Genomic DNA, 22072 nt, shown 5'->3' with positions numbered 1-22072 from the left:
TTGACCCTTGGGACGTCCCACAGCATTGTCAACATGAGGGATGGGAAGAACACGGAAAGAAAACACACTTCCCAAAGGCTAAACAAAGCCAACCAGGTAAAACAGGAGCTCAGCCAGGAACAACTGGAGCTCACCTTACAAAAAAAAAAAACACCCTCAAAGAGGACTAATCCTCTAACAGTGCCCTGCAAAACCTTGAGACCAAAAGAAGCATCCGCAGATAACAACACATCCACCTTATAAAATTTTGTGAAAGGACAACCAGGTGGCCGCCTTGCAAGCCTACACTACCGACGTCTGATGACGGAAGGCCCAAAAAGCACTAAGCGCTGTCGTAGGATGCGCCCTAACAGGAAAAGGAGGATCCTGACCCATAATGGAATAAGCCTGCACCACCATCTGTCTGATCCATCTACAAATGGTCGCAGCAGGTGCGGCCAGCCCCTTGCGTGGACAAAAAGAGAATCAGATTTTCGGAACGACTCAGTCGCCTCTGGCTCTAGGTACACCCTGATTGCCCAAACCACATCCAAATAATGTAAGGCAATCTCTTTAGGAGGCTTAGGACACAAGGGAGGCAACACCATGTCTTCATTTAAATGGAAACCAGAGACGATTTTAGGAAGAAACAACTGGCAGGGACGAAGCACCACTTTGTCTCTGAACCACCAGATGGAGTTGGCTGCGTTATCTTGTCATTCACCCTGACACCCTGCACGCAGAAGTAGTAGCCACCAAGAAGGCTACCTTCTGTGACAGAGTAAGCAGAGAAACCTCACAAATTTTTGGAAAAGCGGTTTCCGAAGAGCCGACAGCACCAAATTGAGGTCCCACGGAGGTAACGGAGATCTCACTGGGGAGGGAGCCAGCTGGCGGACCCCCTGAACAAAGGTGTGAACCAAGGAATTTGTGGCCAATGGGCACTGAAAGAAAAAAAAAAAAAAAAAAAAAATCGCCAGGGCGGAAATTTGGCCTGTGATAGTACCAAAGGCCAAATGCTGATCTACATCGCTTTGGGAAAACTCCAAAACACAAGTCCTGACTAGGTAGAAAAAAAACTAAAGACCTATAGCAGGAAGTGGGATTATACCCCCTGGGATTGCCCTATAGGCATAGCCGAACTTTTTCTGCCTAGTGTCCTACTCCTGTAGGGGGCAGCATAAACCCAAGGTTTAAGAAGATCTGGAGCCATGTCAGTCAATGAACGAAGGAGAAATATTGAATCCATTTTGGAATAGGGCTGTAACATAACAAAAATGTGGAAAAAGTAAAGTGCTGTGAATACTTTCCGGATGCACTGTAACTTTTGTTAAACCTCTACCTGCATTTTCAGATAAGTCATTAATAAAACACTTCCCACCATTTTCTGCTGTAGTGCCACTGAGTATCTAAGTAGCTCTGACTTAGCAGGGGGCATGATGGACCTCTGCATAGACCCCACTGCTTCCACATGGATTAATATGGTAACATGCATTACAACTTGAGGCAACATTAACATACTGCACATTAAGGCAGCCCATTAATTTTTAAATAGGGCTACCAATGCAGCCCGGTGAAGTCAAAACCACACCAGACCCTTTTTCAGGAATGCACTGCAAGCATGGCAGTGCTTTGGGGTGGCATTTAAAATAAATGGAACTGCAGCAAAACACAATGTGTGCATGTTACCGCAAAAGGTATTGTGAACTCAGTCTAAGGCCGGGTTCCCACTAGCTGTGGCCGGGGGGGGGGTCAGAGCAGGGGCTCCGATGCCTCCCCGTTTGAGGTTTTAGGTGCGAATCGGGTCCCAATTTTTGCCTGAATTTGTACCTGAAATGGAGTTAGAGATGCACTGGACCCTTCTCCAGTGTGGACTGCGGCCGTCCCTGAGCTGTGTGAATTGGCTCTATTGAGAGCCAGTCACAGTCTCCTGTCACGCGACTTGGATGCAGGGAAACCCACATCTAATTTGCATAAGTGTGAACCCAGCCTAAGATTTTAAAATTAACACTCTTTATTAGAATGTACATAGAATGTATTTAACCAATTTAAACCAAATATTTTCATTTTGACTTTAAGGCAGCAAAATCACTAATTGCAGCTGAATCCAGTTTTCCCTTGAAAAAAATCTAATGATCATTCTAAACCAAATGAAATGATCCGACTCATATGATACAGAGAGTCCATAGGCCGACTTTATTTTTTTTCTCATTTGCGATTAAAGGCTGGTAGAAAATGGCTGAATATCTGTGTCCCTGACTAGAATATGGGTTTGTGTGGGCATCAGACTGGGAAAAAAGCCAAAGACACTATGGGTTCAGGTAAATGTACTTTACCTGAAATGTGGGGGGAGTTTAGTTTTTTGCATTCACATTTCCTTATATGGGACTAAAGGAATAAAGTCAGTTCAGATATACCAAAGTAGGACTTGTTGGGTTCATAAAAAACCTGGTAAAAATGCAACAAACTTAATTGAACATTGCTCCAGAGGATTCCGTTTAGAGTACAAGGTTTGAATTCTAAAAGGAGCCTTCACACACAGGTGCATTCCATTTGGATCAGCAGGGGATTTGTCTGCTGATCCCTTGCGGATCAGGACAGAGCAGACAAATGGCAGATCTGTGTCTGCCAGGTTTATGCAGAGCGGACATGGACATAACCCGCTCTGCTTATGGGTGGTCGGATGTAAAATGGACTCCCCCTTTCATTTTTTTTTTTTTCTAGTGGACTGATTGAAGGTAGGCAGGTGTAATAGGATACAAGTCCATAGGGGTGAATAGTGGGTCTGATCAGGTCCACCTAAAAAACCAACAGGCGGACCCCTATTGGACCCTTCAAGTGAAAAAGGGCCTTAGCCTTTCCAGGCAGGTTCCCAAATTCATATAAGACCCAAAAAATGAATGCCAACACATGAAGAACCTTTCCTATATCATTCTCTCTTGAAATTTCAACTCTGTAATGCTTTGTTTCAAAACTTATACATTGTGTTTTTAACATATCATTAGTTGCAAACCAACTACTTACTGCATGTGCAAATCTCGGTATCAAATCTCACCAATGCAGAATAAAAAACCATAAAAGAAACTCAACCTGAAACTTTAGGATTGGAATCATGAACAGATTGCATAACACATCTAATGTAATATAAACCATGTCCTTAAACTGAGAAATACACAATGCTTCACACCACACTGATAGCGGTCAATAGTTGTAGCCGGCTACACTACTGATGACTCATTGAACAAACTTTTTCAATAAAAGTTGCAATAAACTGACATTTTGGAGCAGCTCAAAGTTTTTTTACTTGAAGTCCTTTAGCGCGTTATCCCATACTGTACGATTAAGCATGAGTCAGTTGACAACTATTATACTTTTGCATTGAATTGTATTCCAAATGAATGGCACCAAAGTGCATAAGGATGTTGCAATATCAAGCACCTTTTACTGGATGTTACTATAAATGCACAGGTCTGAAGGGACCTTAACCATGCCATTCTGATATTGAACGTATTAGATTGTCCTTTATGCAGTTCTGTGTGAGAGAATAATATAGAACTATTACTTAACCACTGGCCTACCGGGCACTTTAACCCCCCTCTTGCCCAGGCCAATGTTCAGCTTTCAGCGCTGTCGCACTTTGAAGGACAATTGCGCGGTCATGCAACACTATGCCCAAATGAAATTTTTATAATTTTTTTTCTTCAAACAAATAAGAGATTTATTTTGGTGGTATTTTATCACTACTGGAGTTTTTTTTTTTTTTTTGTTCAACAAAAAAATAGACAGGAAAGTTTGAAACCCCCCCCCCCCCCCCCAAAAACAGTTTTTATAGTTTGTTATAAAATGTTGCAAACCGGTAATTTTTCTCCTTCATTGATGTGCGCTGATGAAGCGGCACTAATGGGCACTGATAGGTTGCACTGGTGGGCAATGATAAGGCGGCCTTGATAAGGTGTCACTGGAAAGGCGGCACTGATAGACATCACTCATGGGCAATAATAGGTGGCACTGATGGGCAATGATAGGCACTGGTCACACTTATGATGGGGCACTGATTGCTACTAATAGGTGGTACTGGTGAGCACTGAAAGGTGGCACTGGTGGACACTGGCAGATGGCACTGGTGGGCACTGGTAGATGGCACTGGTGGGCACAATTTGCCCTCTCCTCTTTGGGACCGATGTCCCTCTGACAGCAACCGGCGATTGTTTTCTTTTCATCACACTGACAGTGTGAGGAGAAAAAAACAGCTGATCGCCGACTGCTGTTTACTTCACATGATCAGCTGTCATTGGCTGACAGCTGATCACATGGCAAGAGGGTGGGACCGCCTCCTTATTCCGATCTATGATCAGGTGAGTCTCATTTACTTGCTGATCACAGAACGAGCCGGGCCGCTCCGCAGGGAGCACGCAGGCCGATAGTGCATGGGAGGATGTCAATTTAGGTCCACACTGTAGCCGTCTTTTGGCTATAGCGCGGGCGTCATGTAGGTAAACTAAAAAAAAAAAAAATATATATATATATATATATATATATATATATATATATATATATATATATATATATATATATATATATATATATATATATATATATATATATATATAATATACAGTATATACACACACACACACACACACACACATACATACATACACACACACAAATACAGGCATTCCCAGGGTTATGAACAAGATACAGTAGGTTCTTTAGATTTGTTCTTAAGTTGAATTTGTATGCAAATTGGAACAGGTACATTAAGCAAATTGGAACAGGTACATTTTGTAAGTGTAACTCCAATCAAATTTTTTTAAAGTTTTGGATTGCAAAGGGAAGGGTTAACTAGCCATGCAGTGATGTGGGATTGCCAACTGGTCTGCCGGAGAGCAAGTGCCAGCATGCAGTGAGCAACAAGATGGCCTCCCGGCGGTTTCCAGGACCAGCGTGATGGCACGCTGCCTTCGTTCTTCTGCATGAGTCATAAGTCAGATGTTTGTAACTCAGAGGCGACCTGTAATAAATATTTTTATAATAAAAGATGTACATTTTTTTTTTTTGTGTTCGATTCATACTTATCTAGGCGGATGCAGCATCTGTCCCCCCCCACCCCTCTAATACCGAGAACCAAGCTGTCTGTCGCTCGGTTCTCACAGCTGCGGGAGCAGAGAGCTGGTCTGCCCGTTCCCCGCTTACTGAGCTGTGGAGAGAGGCAGGAGCTGCTGGCCCAGGCTCTCAGCGGCCCACTGAGAGGCTGAGCCAGGTGTCGGTCCAGGCATGTGGGCGGATCCCAACTCTATGGTCATGATGACACTCAAGCCTGGACCGAATGACCACAGGAGAGAGCGGACTTCAGCCCACCTTCTGCTGAAAACAGGTCACAGGAATGCAAAACAAACTGCATTTCTGTGATCCACAGGAGAAGTACAGCCAAACAAGCTTTAATATTAAGCATAAGGGATGGTCCTTCTATTGAATGAAAATTGTCCCTTGTGCTGGTGGCTGTCCTTAGTAAAAAATCTTTTATTCTCCCATACCCCTGCAGCGGAAATCCTCTGGTGCTGTGGGAGGTAAAACAAGCCACTAGACCTGCCATAAGCACTTGTCAAGAGTGCCAACTATGGCTGGCCTTTCTGCCCCCCCCCCTCCTCCTCCATTCATAACAGCTGTACCATAGCTTCCAACAATGAAAAAGGTTTTATGAGTAAAGGAGGTGGACCTTTCATAGTGATTATACCAGGTCCAGCACCTCATATTACCCACCGTAGCACTGGAGGATTACCTTACTACTGCAGGTGGGGTAGCAAAGGACTAAAGATTTTAATTGAGAGAGCCGGCACCACTTTGAAGAACACTTTTCATTCATTCTATGTATGTACCATACCTTTTGCCAAAAAACGTAAGCCTAATACTTTTTAAATGCCGAATAGGTTGCCCATCAGCAGCTGATAAAACATAAAAGTTCTTTAGCAAATATTTGAAGGGTAAAAAACAGGCAATTTACCCAAAACCGATATTTTAGCCATAGTATGCCATTTCATTTACTGACTCCTTAATCTCTCAGGTACTCTCCTATCAGCATTTACAGTTCTGTCTCCTTTCCAGGTGATCTCACTCCTCCCATAATGTACAATAATGACATTCTTACATGGTGTGACACCAACTTTAGTGCCTGGGAAGATGGGCCAACCTTAGGGAGCAAACAGATTGTAATGCCTGGGTTCTTGATTTAAAATAACTATGTGCATAGAACCCCTAAATACTGCCATCATCTGCACATGGCAGTAGAAGAATTTTTGTTTCTCTGATTAGGCTGATGTCACAAAAGTAAATCTTTGCTTTACCTAAAGTTGCTCCCTCACTGGCCACAATTCAGAATCCCATTTGCAAGCTAGGGAACAGAATGGAGCGACCTCTCACAGGTCCAGCAAGTGAGGAAGCAACACCAAAGGAAAAAGACAAGTAGAACTACACAGGCAAATTTATTTTTGTAGTTTTTTGTCGTTTTGGAAAAAGTGGAGATGGATTAGAACACCTGTGTTTGTATTGCTCCCTGTTAGGGAGATATACTCTCTCCATTTGTCCTGCTTACCATTCTACTCTCTCCATTTGTCCTGCTTACCTTTATAAAAGGACAAACCCCATATTTTGGGTAGTCCCCAGAAAAGTAATAGAGGGGAAATATTCCAATGGGGACACTAGTTCTGGCATAGCTTCCAACTGTCCCCGATTTGGAACAAAGTCCCTCTGTCCTCCTCATTTGTCTCACATTATGGTCTGATCTATATAATTTTATATAAAATGCACTTTTTATATCTTTCAAAATGTGTTTCACAGTGCTAAACCTTTCATCCAATTCATAAATTGGTGCATCTGTAAATTTCAAAAGCCAGTATAAAGGAATAGTAGTGGTAAAAAAAAAAAAAAAATTGTGGGTTTAACTAGTTTTTTTTTTTTTTTTTTGTATAATTCCCCCTCAAGGGGATGTGGCAGGGTGTGTGTCCTATACCTACATACTTTTTCTAATAGGTGTCCCTCATTCTCATCTCAAAAAGTTGGGAGGTATGTTTCTGGTGACCTAGGGATCCCCACAAGATTCCCTTAAATTTGCAGAGATTTCCTCTCACTTTGTTTGGCTAAGGGGCAGAAAGTGCAGGTAAATCTCCCCAATGGGACAAAGATGACAAAAATAAACCTTACAAGTTTTGCCTGTAGTTCTACTTTAACTTTATTCAGGCATTTTGCCAGAATCAGTGTGATTCAATGAGCATGTACATGGAGACAATATACTGTATGCTGAAAGGCAACTTCTAAACTTTAATATTTTTTATTTACAGGGTGCAACATGTAGAACATAACAAAAAGGGATCATAAACAGAACACTACACTTCCAAAAAAAAAAAAAAAAAAGAATAGTAGCAGCAACCCAGAAACACCTTAACAGAGATGGCTATTCCAGATCATATAGCCAAATGTCTAGACAAATTTGTGGAACTTGAGACCATAGGGCAGATTTTACACACTTGCTTCCAGCAATGTGTATTGCAGTTACACTTGCCCACAATGAGCAAAGCAACCTCATTTAAAAGAGAAGTGTCCTCCAAGTAGCAGATTGGTATACCAGGGGTCCTGTGCCTCCAGGTTCTAGCCGTATATATTAAGGGCCAAAGGTTTGTAGACTACTGGGGATCATAACTGAGTTAATTGGACATTCCATTCCAAAACCAGAAATTGTACAAAAAAAATAATTGGAGGGGTGTCCACATAGGTTTGGCCTTATGGTTTAGGTAAGATAGCCAGATGTTTAATTACTTTTGGCCATGTAGTGTATATCTGTCTCTGAAAATACTGTAAAGTTTAACAGCAACAACAGAATACTGATGTCCTGGCAACATTTTGTTTCATTTGCAGTCAGATCATGCATTTTTAAATAATCAAACTGAGAAATGCATACAGGCAAAAAGACAGGACTCACCATGTAGAATAACATACCATATTTATCACTGGATACATTTGAAAAGTACCAAAGTATATGTGAACCCTCACAGTCCATTCAGTATAAACAAATAAATGGTAAAAGGTGTATATAGCTTAAAAATAAAAATTAAAGTGATCACATAACCTGTTCTCAGCTGCATAAGGGGCTTGGTGAGCTGGGGGTGGAGACTGCGGGGGGTGGGGCAAGAGGCAGAGAACTGCAGTATACTGATCTTTCCGGTGAATGGCTGTGCAGGGGGCATGTCAAACCTGACAATTGGAGGTCAGGCAGGCTGTGCTCCCAGCAGTCGGAAAACTGACCACGCTGGGAGGGATGAGCTTCCAGGCCTAGAATGGTCAGTTTGAAATAGGAAAGCAGGGGAACTGTCAGGATCTCCGGGTAATTCACACGAAGTGAACAGGATACTTTCTAACATAAGTACATGGTACAATAGACACACATCAGGAATATGAATTGTTGGGGTAACAAAGACTTTAACTTCTTCCGGCCCACGCTATAGCCGAAAGATGGCTACAGCGCGGGCTCCAATTTCCAGGAGGCCGTCTTTAAACGGCCTCCCAGTGACAGGCTCCCCCTGCGCTCCCACGAGCGCGCATCGGGGAAAATCTGTGTCGGCCGTGTCCCTTGGACACAGCCCATCACAGATCGTGGTGAATGGCCAATCACAGCGGCCATTTACCATGTGATCGGACCGTGCAATGAGAGATGATCTCATATGTAAACATATGAGATCATCTCTAATCGCCAGCTCTCCTTCCTCACACAGACTGCAGTGTGAGGAAGAGGAGAGGTGATCAGAGGTAAGGGGACACAGAGGAATGTAATCAGGGCACTGATCACCAGTGCCCTGATTACACAAGAGGGGGAAAAAATGCCATAAGTGCCCACAGTGCCCCCCCATCAGTGCCCACAATCAGTGCCCATAGTGCTGCCAGTCAGTGCCCATCAGTGCCTGCTCACCTAGGCACTGACTAGCAGCACTAAGGGCACTGAGTGTGGGCACTGATGGTGCTGCCCATCAGTGCCACCCATCAATGTCCATCAGTGCCACCCATCAGTGTCCATCAGTGCCCATCAGTGCCGCCTCTCAGTGCCCATCAGTGCCGCCCAGCAGTGCCACCTCTCAGTGCCACAGCAGTGACGCCTATCAGTACGGCATATTAGTACCTCCTCATCAGTGCCACCTCTTCAGTGCCACCTCATCAGTGCCCATCAGTGCAGCCTATCAGTGCCCATTAGTGCCGCCTCATCAGCGCACATCAATGAAGGAGAAAAATGTATTTATTTTCAAAATTTACTCACAGAAAATAAGAAAAACTTTTTTTTTTTTTTTTCAAAATTTTATGTTTTTTCTTTTATTTTGTAAGAAATAAAAACCCAGAGGTGATTAAATACCACCAAAAGAAAGTTCTATTTGTGTGAAAAAAATGCTAAAAATTTCATATGGGTACAGTGCAGCATGACCGCGCAATTGTCATTCAAAGTGTGAGAGCGCTGAAAGCTGAAAATTGGCCTGGGCAGGAAGGGGTAAAAGTGCCCAGTAGGCAAGTGGTTAAGCTGGCTGTACACTAGTAGATTTTTGATTTAGCATTTGTAGGAACATTTATAGGAGTATTTGTGCTACAATACTCAGTACAGGGTTAAGTACTAACTTTAGAATGTTGTTCAAAATAGAGTACTTTAACATTTTTGCTTGCTTATACCATGAATGGATGTCCCCACTTGAAAAGCGCATACATGGTTAGAATTTGTATTTGTTTCTTAAAGCCAAACAATTTGATTGAAATTCTACTAGTGTAAACAGAATATTACAGAAGACAGGTTATTGTGATTAATGATCCAACACTGTCACTTATGTGTGCTCCCTGCCACTGTTTTTTAGTTCCTCAACTTTTCAGTGAGCCAAAATACAAAGCTCTGGTATGTGGTTCTCACACTGTGGTGGACTACTCTCCGAGATAGTGATGCTCAGGTGTCATCTGTTCACAAGTATGCAAGACCTCATAGAAAAAGAAATTGCAGAATCGCTACTTTAGTATAAACTTACCCACTAGTGAATGAATGCTGACTTATCAGGCTTTTGTTCCCATCAAAAACATCCATGCCTCTTATCTCTTGAACTTGGTGTGCAGACTCTGCCAGGCTTCTCACAGACGGGGCTCGAGAGGTCTGCTCCATCGTAGTTGTCACATACCCAGAGCCTGCTCCAACAGACTGTTGTATCTGTTGAGGTGCAACCAAGGTGCCATATGATCCAGAGGCGGCACGATTGCGGTTGTTACTTTGAAAGCGTTGCAGGGTGCGCATGGCAGGTGCACGAATTGTCCGAGTCTGTACTACCTCTGCTCGTTCAACCCATGAGCCACCGCCACCGCCACCATCCTGACCAAAGGTTCCCGAGTGAGATCTCTGCATTGTGGGTGCTGCACTGACAGAAGACATCTGACGAGTATAATAAGCGGGTTGAGAAGCTGCCACTTGTTCATATCGGTCATCACCATCTCCAATACGTAGTGATCTCAGAGACACGGTATCAAACTCTCTTCGACCTGTATAGGCCCTTTCATGGTAGGAGGATGGACGGGAGGTGGTGGAGTATCGTTGTTGTTGTTGTTGTTGCTGCTGCTGCTGTTGCGGAGGAGGTACACTGATTCTCTGTGAGGCCCCAACATCCACAGCAGAGCGGGAAGAGTAGCCTGAGCGCATGCCCCCGAGGGTACCATATCCAACTGAGCGGCTTGACTGTAGTGAAACAAAAAAATCCACAATATTACTCATCAATATTATTATACAATTACATTTTCTCTTTCACGCCCCCAACACATAAAACACGTCTATATATCAACTGAAATAATGGACTTATTTTAAGATCTTTTCTTAGGTATAATTTAGCCCAGCCTTCCTCAACACATACAATAGGAACCCATGAAATAACTTTCCAGTCTCAAGGAACCACTACTATATCTACAACACATGATACATTAGCGTGATGGTCCGTGAGAGGAATGCTGCTTACACTTGTGGTCATTGGGAAGAATTACACCCTTACAGCTAGCTAAAAAAGATCAAAAATGTGTCAGTGGGAACTTATCTGAGAGGCAGAAATTGCACACGGTTCAAGGAACCCCTAGGAACCTCTGGATGAACCCTGGTTTAGCCATTGTGAACATGGTCTCTAATTGTGCTCACCTTGCACACAATTCATTTAGCACTTAATGAATGAACAGAGAGCAGCCAGACAGGCAGAATAGAATAGGACTAAGTGGTGTAGGCCATTGTTTAGGAATTGTTGGTGGAGAACAGGATATGCCCCCCAAGCTTCCATGATGGTGGATATTGGACCAGCACCTGCCTACTCTGCCTGCTTGCTCGTTAATAGTTCAGCATCTACCAGATCAGTTCATCTTGTGCCAAATGTTACCTCATCAATTGGAAAAAAGATACAAGCATAGCTACACACTGTACTGTACAGAAACACTGAAAAAAGCAAATTATACATTTTTTCAGCTAGTTTTTAGGGTTTCACAAAATTATACGGTTTATACTGGCTTTAGATATCCTCTGATAAATACTGAAACCATGCACCTCTGCACCTCTACATAGAATACAATAGTGTTTAGGTAAAAATCTAGAAAACAATTACTATAGTATTACTATAAATTGTGCAATCAAAAAGAGCACCAAATAAATGTCCATGAAAAAACCTGTAATTAAAAACACCAAGAAAATGTCCAATAAAACCCCCAGCAATCTTTGGTAACCATCCTGCTCTTTCCATCCACATTGAGAACCCAAAACACATTTGGGGGAATTCATTAAAGCTAGCAACGGCAGTTATCTGGCTGTTTCCTTAAGAACTATATATATTTTTTAATTCTGTTTATTTGAGAATTTTTGCAAAAACATAAAGCCAATAGGGGCCTGCCCCGACTCAAAACAAAACATAATCCTCTACTTACTACTATAAAACATGTAAGGCAGTAACAACCCCAACCTGCTAAACAGGGCTGGAACCACCCTAAAATGCATCTTTTAAACCATCTTTCCAGAAGAAATTACATCATGTAATATGACAGAATAGAATCCTTCCCCCCCCCTACCATCAGGATCCATCAAGCAAGCACATCAAGTCCACCCATTGTAATCAAATATGGAGCTCGTTCCCAGCTAGGTCACTTCCAGGTAGAGAAGCAAATCATTAATCTTGGACGTCAGTAGTTTGCGATGAATCCACCCACCGTTGCCACACTTTATCAAATTTGGACCCACTGGACGTGTAAGCATCTTTATACAGAGGAACTATAGCGTTAACCATACCCTTCCAAAAACCTATCGTTAACTGTCAGAGGAACTATTCCAGTAATAAGAGCAGACCTAAAAAACTCGTCACCTCTCGCCAGAAGCCCCCAACCGCAGGACACCCCCCAAAAAATATGGGAGAATCCCGCAGAATCACAGGGGCAAGAGGCCGAGACGGTAGGGAACATACGGTGTAGACGCTGTGGGGTTAAATAAATCCTATGCAACACTTTGAATTGTATCAGCTTATCTCTAGTTGCCACCAGGCATCTAAATGGGCCATCCCATATCTCCTCCCAGTCCTCCTCGTCCAACCCCTGCCCGTCCTCATTCCATGTTGCCCGCAGTCCATCCAAACCAGTCCGGATGGAGGGGTGAAGCATCGTGTATACAGAGGTTTTCTGAGGGTATCGTCCCCCAAAAGGGTTTCCAACTTATCCTGCTCGAGACTAACTATCCTTAAGAACTATTTGCATCTTATTCAGGCAAGCATTTGCCTCATCCAACAGGTGAAACAAATTCAGGTAGTCCTTATTACTGTGACTTTAAGAGCCTGTCGCTATTGCAGTGACATTTTCTAAAAGGATTACGGTCAGTTCTCAGATTTAGAAACTGGCGGTAATAAAGACCAGGTCTGAGCTGGCATACAAAAAGGTATGCCAGTACACAGAGTGGGACCTGTCTGTGTTATGGAGCTGTCATAAAGGTGACAGCTTCCTGCACAGTACTATATTCTGTCCCCTTTTAGCTGTTGGCTAGGAGATTCCCTAGCCAAAGGTTAAACTTAAACATAGATTCAAGAATACAAGGGAGGTTAATACCCAAATATGGCAATGCCTATATTTAGGAAATTACTTGTGCCTTAGTGGGCAGAGCCTGATGGGGAACAGAGTGACAAGTTCCTTATCAGGTTCACCTGGCTGTTGATTGACAGCACAGGGCTGTGGGCAGGTTTAAACGATACTATGGATCCACCCACTGCTGTTCCCCCATCAAGCTCCACCCACCCCTGGACAAGACTCCTTGGCTATGCACCTGTTAGTGTGACAGATGCAGTGGCCAGGGAGGGAAAGTGGAAGCACACCGAGGAAGAAATATCCAGTATGGACACTCCAACCCCAGTGCGGGCACAAACTGATTTAGGTCTGTTACAAGTACATGAATTGGGTGCAAGCACCAACAGCTTCGGTTCTGCACCCTGAAGGAAATCTAAAGGGTGTCTATGACCCAGATTGTGTTTCCTTATAGATGGCGACTCACTTGGTTTCCATCCTTTGTTATGAAAAGATTAGTCTGCTCACATTTCAATCTCTCAGTGTATTCTGCCCTCTCAGACAAATGAGGTCGTCATCAGAAAGAACTCCTTCCCAAAATAAACAAGATCAATCACTTCTTCATAATGCAACCCATTTTACTCCAAAACAATATTTTACAATATTAAACTCACATTTTATGAGTGATTCACAGCACTGACAAATGTTATTGTAGGGAATGGTAGTGTTAACATTCACCCATAAGCTCCCGAAGGGCAATTCACCTATACTCCAATGGTCACATGATGCATGCAATGACTCCAGCTGACGTGTTTCATCACTCAGACTTATGTTTGTGCTCCCTGTGTTACTTTTCGTTTATGCTCTATATGATCCAAAAGCTCAGGGAAGGTGTTGAAGGGCCGGATTATTCTGCTTTGGCTGCATGCCTTAGCAACCACAGTCTGAGTTGAGTCAGTCATTCATTCTCAATTGCACCTGCATTGCAAAGCACAAACGCCACATTGTGGTACATTCTATTACAAAAAAATGATGCATGGTTATTGGAGAGACACCTAAAGCTCCTCTTATATATAGTATTTATTATTTTATGTTAATGCTCTGTATGGTCCAGGTCAGGAAAGAGGTTGAATAACTGGATTATTTTGCTTGGCTGCAAGATTTGGCAAATCGCAGACTGAGCTTGAATCCATAATTTATTCTCAATTGCTCCCCAATGTATCTGCAGAGCACCGCTCATGGTGCTTTGTGGTACACTGTATTGCAATAAATGATGCATTTCCAAATTATAGTGCAGATTTGTGCTTTTCCAGCCTGTTAAAATAAATAGGCTGCCTTAACTCAACACATAATAAGGTGTATGCTTCTATTATATATTAAATCCTCAATGCGACTACCTCCACCTTTAGGATTTTTTTTTTTTTTGGTACTGCTTAATCCTAGTAGTTGGCTTCTGTAATTTTTGGTCACAGAGCCTATTGGCATTTGTTGCTTTGTAATTGTTTTTTTAATAATCTGTGGTGTTTAAGCACTTATCTTGGGTCACCAGCCAAAAAAATTTCTCGGACATACGGTTTTGTTTTTCTAATTTTTATAGTTTATATATAGAGATTACTATATGGTTTTTGGAGAGACACCTAAAGCTTTTAGTAGTAGTATTTATTACTTTTCGTCTATGCTGTGTATGATCCAGATGGTCAGGAAAGGTATTAAATGAATGGATTATTCTACTTTTGGCTGCATGCTTTGGAAACCACAATTTGAGCTTGAGACAGTCATTCATTTTCAATTGCACTTTGATGCATCTGCACTGTAGAACAGAACAACTCCTGGTGCGTTGTGGTACACTGTATTGCAAAAAAATGATGTGTCCAATTTTTAGTGCAGGCTAGTGCTTTTGCAGCAAAATTATTCAAATAAGTAGGTTGTCTTATCTCAAATTTTCATTAATGCAAGGCACCAGGTCTCAACAGCATGGATGGGCCCTCAGGGTTTGAGTTGTGACCACAGGTGACTGTCTTGTAACAACTTGCAGACTTTAATTTTAGCATAAACCTATTTTTTCCTAGATAGAAAAGTATTGCCTGAAAAACAGGCCAATTTAAAAGTAAAGTGGGAACGCTAGTTCTAACATGACTAAGAGCCAGCAATAAAGATAGGATTTGCAGTGGATTATAAACATTACAAGATGCTCATACATTGTATGAATAGTGGTAAATAAATGTCACCCCACCCTTCAAAGCTCAGTCAACAGGTACTTACAGCTATCCTTTGATCGGGGTTGAGGATCTGGGAGCGGGAGCTGTAGGAAGCTGGCATGGAACTGTACTGGGATCGAGTGGTGTAGCTCTCTGTGTGAGAGAAGAAAGAGAGAGAGTGTTATTCATCAAAATAAAGAAGTTCTATGATCTCCACAAGAACTCTACAAGCGTGGACATCATAAAAGCTGAAGCAAGACTAATCAGGAAGTTTTAGGTCATTTAACAGAAAATCAGATTTTTTTTTCCCCCCTTTTATTTCAACTAGTTAACACAGCATGAAAAGCATCAAATGTTGTTCGACATTTCAATCCAACTAGCCCTGCCAACTAACTCACTGCTCCGTGTTCTTTCTACAGGGACATTCAGAAATCTGCACATAGAAGTGCCGCAATGTCCAGAAGAATGTTATTATAGCAAATTTAAATTTCCTGTTTTTAAATGGAATCTGTCACTAGCTCATTAATGGCAAGGTGAAAAGTTTTCTTGATAGCTTCCCCTCCACCTCTCTTTCAACAGATACTTACACTCCCTATGCTCCCTGCTGTCCTGTTCCCCTGCAGTAGTCCTAACCGTGTTCAAGGCTAAAGATTGCTCATGCTTTCCATGGGCTCTTAGAGGTGAAATGAATGGGGGGAGTGCAAGGAATAGAGAAAGCTATAGGTGTTCCAGAATGGGCAATCGTTAATCATATAGGTAAAACCTTACACACGTAAAAGTAGGCACAGTTTAATCCTGGTTTGCAAATGCTAGTCTGGAGACTATCCGATTCCAAAGGCATTTACAAGGCATAAGCAATGAGCAGCTTTTTTGATAACCTTAACCACTTAAGCCCCGGAAGATTTTACCCCCTTCCTGACCAGGGCCTATTTTGCGATTCGGCACTGCGTGACTTTAACGGACAATTGCGCGGTCGTGCGACGCTGTACCCAAATGAAATTGACGTCCTTTTGTTCCCACAAACAGAGCTTTCTTTTGGTGGTATTTGACCACCTGTGCGATTTTTTGATCACGCGCTATAAACAAAAAAGAGCGACAATTTAGCAAAAATAATATTTTTCACATTTTTTTATATGAAATTCCCCAAAAAAAAAAAAAAAAAAAATGTAAAAATTAAAATTTTTTAACATTTTAGGCCAATTTGTTTTCTGCTACATATGTTTGGTAAAAAAAAAAAAAAAAAAGCGTATTTTGATTGGTTTGCGCAAAAGTTATTGCGTTTACTAAGGGAAAGATTTTTGTCATTTTTATTATTTTATTATTTTTTTTTTTAAACGAGTAATGGCGGTGATCTGCGATTTTTTTTGCTGGACTGCGACATTGCGGCGGACAGATTGGACCCTTGACTGACATTTTTGACACTTTTGGGGGTACCAGTGACATTACTACAGTAATCGGTGCTATACATATGCACTGTTACTGTAAAAATGACACTGGCAGGGAAGGGGTTAACTTTATTGGAGAGGGAGGGGTTAAGTGTGTCCCTAGGGGCATGCTTCTAACTGTGATTGGATGTGGCTTGGGATGTAACAGCAGACATCTACGGTCCTACATAGCAGGACCGTATGATCTCTGCTGTTACACAGGGGAGAAAGACAGGCGGCTTTGTTTACACTAGCCTCCTGCCTTTCTCCCGGTGTAACCGACGATCGCTAGTGACCGGCGGACATCGGGTCCAACGCTCACACGCGTGGGGGGGTCCGTGAGCGAGCGGGAGCGCGCCTCCAGCAGGGCGCGCTCGCTCCCTAGAGCCTCACAGGCTAGCGACGTAGTACTACGTCACTTTGCCTGTGAGGGGCTGACTGCCGACGTAAATAGTCGTTAGGCAGTCTGCAAGTGGTTAAAGCATCTTTTAGTTCAACTTTGAGTCTGTAGAATGATTTTTGTGGAAATACTAGCTGTAGCATGAAACAAACCCCAATTATTTTAGAATTTAAAAAAAAAATAATAAAAAAGCAATCAGCTGGGAACATAACTACAACGCCACTGACCGATTCTATTGCCCAAAAAGGGACAGCCAAAGAATGTGCAGTTTGGGGGAAGACTTCTGTACAAGTATGCTATTGTGAAAAGAGCAAAGTTCTGTTGCTAGGCACCTTTACACATTGGCCACACATGCTTTTAGTGCCAGGTTTCCCCCGTTTGGGTTAGGTGCCTATAGATTTTATGAACTAGCCATAGTGCAATCGTTCTACAAACACACATGTTCATATTGTACAAACACGCACGTTGGCTTCCATGAAGATGCAGCCATTTGGACATCCCCAGTGCCAGCTTATCTGATGTGGCATAAAAATAGGATTTAACATGAAATCTACAAACCAGCGGATTGTCACTTCCCACACTGGCTCAGTCAGGAGAGGTCTACCATGATCCAGAAGTAGATATAGACATAAGATTGCTGCATCCGATTATAGCAGACTAAATCAGGTGAACATTCTGTTGTCTGTAGGCAAATTAGGACAAGGTGTAGCTATAGGGGACAGATGCACATTAAGACTATTGTCAACCTCATGGATGAAGACAGTTGGAATTCAGTAAATATTTTACAGCAGGTATGTAGGAAAATAACTCTGGGTTGAGGTGTATCCTTGAACTATGACCTAAATTATGTGAAAATAATCAAAGAATGCAACTACTTTAAAAAGAGCAAATACGGGATGCATACCAGAAGTAAATAAAGACAAAAAAATGTTTACAAGGGGGTTTCATCCTTCTACAGTAAGTTAAATGAACCAAAACATGGTCAGCAGAATACAGCTGTGCACCTCTATCTGATACTGAATTACACCATACCAGAATTAAAGTATATGTATTGCCAATATGTATAAAGTTTTGTTAGCAAGAGAAATATCTACAAGTAAGGGGAACTCTGATCTTAGACTGACATCAGAACAGGTGTCTGAGGATACCAAGGCTCCGGAAGATCAAGTGTCCTGGAACAGGCTCTTGTAGGGTCTGCAACCAAATCGAAGATGCCTGGCTGTGCACCCGAGGACCCAGGGATTTAGCAGCATCAGTAGGTATAAAGGAGAGCGACTCCGGATAGCCATTCTGCCGATGAAAACCTGGCAACTGTGGATCTGCCTCCAGGAATAAGGCTCACTGTGTTATCCAGGCCGTGGCGCCCTCTTACGCCAACCAGGGGAACCTAGCCTCTTGCTCCTGTAGCTGCAGGCCTTGAGTCCCAAGACAGCAAGCCCCTGTCCGGACCATTTTATTTCTTGGTTCACCCAGAATTCCTCCCCTGTGCAGCCAGCTGGAACTTGTAGTTTGCAACAGCATTCAATATATTGAGGTCCTGGCTCTCTGGACTACATGTCCCACGATCCTCTGCTTTAATAGTGGTCTCTCTCTCTCTGCAGTTAGGGAATTATGTCATGATCCCCACGCTAGGCACTAGAGGGAACAAAGCTCAATGCAATCTTCATTAAGAAGATGGTCCCATGATGGCAAAAAAACTATATAGCCAGCACTTGGCTACATATTTGTTATTACAGTCTGACCTGACCCCTCACCTTTTCCAGTTGTTCACAAACCTCTCCTGGGGACCTAGTTCCCTGACATGGTGACACCGGCAAGTACCACCACTTTAGAATTTTATGATGCGGGCTGTTAACCTGTTGCCCTGAAGACTGTTAAGACAGGTTTATAACTACACCCTTCATATGTAAAAGCTCATTCAGCAAATTACCATGCAGAGTTATGAAGAGGCACAAAGTGTAAGAAGTCATAGCACTCACATTTCAGTTTGTTGAAGTCCCTCCAGTGAAAAAAATGATCAGATGTTACTGTGGGTTATTGCACTTTGCCTTGACAGATAAAGCTCATTGACTTCTGCCCAGCTACTAGTAGTCAATTGACTTCATGCTGCGAAGTTACATTGCGTAGGCTGTATTTGGATTGCATGGATTCACTTTCCTTCCTTTACTTATGTATTTTTTTTTTTGAGACAAGGAATGGATTTGCAAATTATACTTGTTGAGTGGTCATACTGGGAATTGCTAGGCTATCTGGAAGTTCAGAGGTACCCATAAAATTACATAATAACGAAAACGTACACCATATTCCTATTATAACCCTCTATTCCCTATATACTATAAAAATAATGAAGAGGATAACAGTACAGTAATAAGGTTCTTCGAGTTTTACTGCAGTCAAAAAAAAAAAAAAAAACATAAGATAGGATCTAATTGATTGGCACTAGAGTTGAGCGGACACCTGGATGTCTGTGTTCGGCGGGTTCAGCCGAACTTGAAAAAAAAAAAGTCCGGGTCCGTGACCCGGACTTTTTCCGGACACCGAACCGCATTGAAGTCAATGGGGACCCGAACTTTCAGGCACTAAAATGGCTCTAAAAAACCAATGGAAAGGGCTAGAGTGCTGCAAATGGCAGCAAAATGTAGTTAAGAGCATGGCAAGTGCTCTTAAAAAAAAAATTCCCCTTTAAATTTGTAATTTTTAAATAGCAGATTAGAACAGCAATCTGTAGTAAAATATAGCTGAACGCTGCACACAACAGACTGATAAAAATATTTTTTTTCTCCCTCCTCCTCCTCAGTGGGCTCAAGTGAGGGCAAAAAGATTGTTCACTGCACCACCCCCCACACAGCAAAATTGATGTAGATCGCTAACGGACGATTGTTCTGTCCTGTGTCTCCTAATCTCTCCCTGCCTACTCTCTCCAGCCTGTCCCTAAAATGCTCAAATATCTTTCCCTGCCTACACTCCGACCTGTCCCTGCATTCTTTTCGGGCACAATGTTTTTTTTCCCTGTCTGTCCCTAATCAGCAGCAGCCAGCACAGTTGTGTGTGCTCTCTCTCTACACTAGAGCAGACTGACGCACAGCGAGCTGTGTCTCTAGCTTATAAAGATCTGGGTCACACGCTTCAGCTGGCCAATCACAGCCATGCTATTAGTAGGCATGGCTGTGATGGCTTCTATGGCACACCAGTTAAACGCTTGTTGATTGGCTGTTGAAAGCCCGCCATTAAAACCGCGCCATTACATACAAAACAGGAAATAAAATTACCGAACACGGATTTTAAACCCGAACATACAGTAAAGTTTTCGGGTCCATGTCCGGGTAACAAAAATCCAATTATCCGGTACGGACCCAAATAATACAGTCCGTGTTTGCTCAACACTAATTGGCACTGATTGATTGGCACAGACTACATAAGAGACATTGCTGCTGAGAATTCATGAACAGTGAAGCACAGGAGCTGTCCCTCCATCACAGGTAGTGCATTAGGTGGACTTTACCAGCAAATTCAACAGGTATTTGTGAGACTTTGCAGGTGGACCAAAGACAAAATTATGTGCAGTTGCATTTACAATTCAAGTTCTGCGAATTTTTTTTTCTATCGGTCAAGACACCATTTCAGTTCATTAAACATATTTGGTCTTCTAGGTTACTAAATACATCATGTCTCTAGAAACAAATGCTTGTACTGGTCTGAAAAGCAATATGCCTGATTGGGACAATAAAAAGGCCAATGTAGAGCAATGTGAAAGCAAACACTTGTCCAGAACCGGAGGTGATGAATAACGGAGGATGAAAGGAAAAGTACACAGCAGTAATGTGTACATATCCATCTACACTTTCCTTCCTGCATGATAATGGTGAATACTGTTACATGAACGGTAATAAGGCCCACAGACATGAAAGCAAATTAACTGGTGGCAAATACAAAGGACAGCAGATGTTCTTAACGAGATCCAAAAACAGAAATAAGAAGCTAACAGAAAAAGAAGGGTGGCTAAAGTTTGGTTTCTGGGTGACCTGGTCACCATAGGTGTACTTTTATCCAGTAGCTAGCCTCAAAAGGCAGGGGTGTCAAACACAATCCCATCAGCAGTAGGTCTTAAATGTATTTTCAGTGCAACAGTTCTGGGATATATGGCATCAGGAGTATGGTTACCCTCAAAGGGCTCGTTGGATCCGTAATATGTATCTACTCTTTTTATTATTCAGGGGTGTAGAGTTCAGGGGTGCACTGTGTACGTGTGTATTTGGCTATATCATCCATCCCTGATGGGCACCATGGGAAGAAGGTGATAGATGAATTACTTGGTGAGATTTCCGGAGGGGTAGTCTTTACTGGGAAAAGTGGTTAACTGTATACCCTGCAGTTGAACGGTCAAAGTTCATGGTATAATTGCACAGCATTTACTGTAGCGCTTCCCCCTTGTGGGTGAGCTGGATGGTGTAATATGAATTTTCATTATTATATACTGCTCAACTTCCCCTGTATGGGGATGCTGGGCTCTGAAAACACCCCCTCTTTTTAGGTAGATGCCCCTCTTGTCTCTCAACTCTATTACAAACTGTTTGCAACCTTAAAGCTGTGTGCCATCAATCCCTTGTGGGAGGCCGATTTGTACTTTTTTATCAGTGGTCTCCAAACTGTGGCTCGAGGGCCAGATGTGGCCCTTTGCTTGCCTTTGTCTGGCCCTTGAGGCACTATTTTTTCCTACTGACATTAACGATGAAGCACCATTGCTTTCATGGACACCAACAGTGAGGCCCTATTCCTCCCACTAATACCAATTATTGGGGTATCATTGCTCCCACGGACACCAACAATGGTGCACCATTTCTGCCACGAATACTAATCATGGGGAATTTTTCCTCCTACTGACCACATTTTTTTTTTTTAAAATCGCACTGACCACCAAACCTGAGAGATTGTGGGCTCCCATCGATGCTGGGGAATTTTCTACTCTCATTGGCCACAGTCTGGCCCTCCTATTGTCTGAA

General features: G+C 42.6%; 1 protein-coding gene across 2 annotated transcripts in view; it reads right to left on the bottom strand.

Annotated features, from left to right (window-relative positions):
* The window catches only part of PKP3 (plakophilin 3), a 160487-nt gene that overhangs the window by 21217 nt on the left and 117198 nt on the right, over positions 1-22072 (bottom strand). For both annotated transcript variants that reach the window (XM_082269847.1, XM_082269846.1), the window contains 2 exons: positions 15313-15401; positions 10026-10720 (listed from right to left, as the gene is read on the bottom strand). In XM_082269847.1, the coding sequence (XP_082125973.1) occupies positions 10026-10720; positions 15313-15401 (784 nt within the window). The remainder of the gene's footprint in view (positions 1-10025; positions 10721-15312; positions 15402-22072) is intronic.

The sequence above is a fragment of the Pelophylax lessonae genome (assembly GCF_965119305.1).
Source record: "Pelophylax lessonae genome assembly, chromosome: 10".
Lineage (NCBI taxonomy): Eukaryota > Metazoa > Chordata > Amphibia > Anura > Ranidae > Pelophylax > Pelophylax lessonae.
The sequence above is the reverse complement of the archived record's forward strand: the minus strand, read 5'-3'. Positions and strand labels throughout refer to the sequence as shown.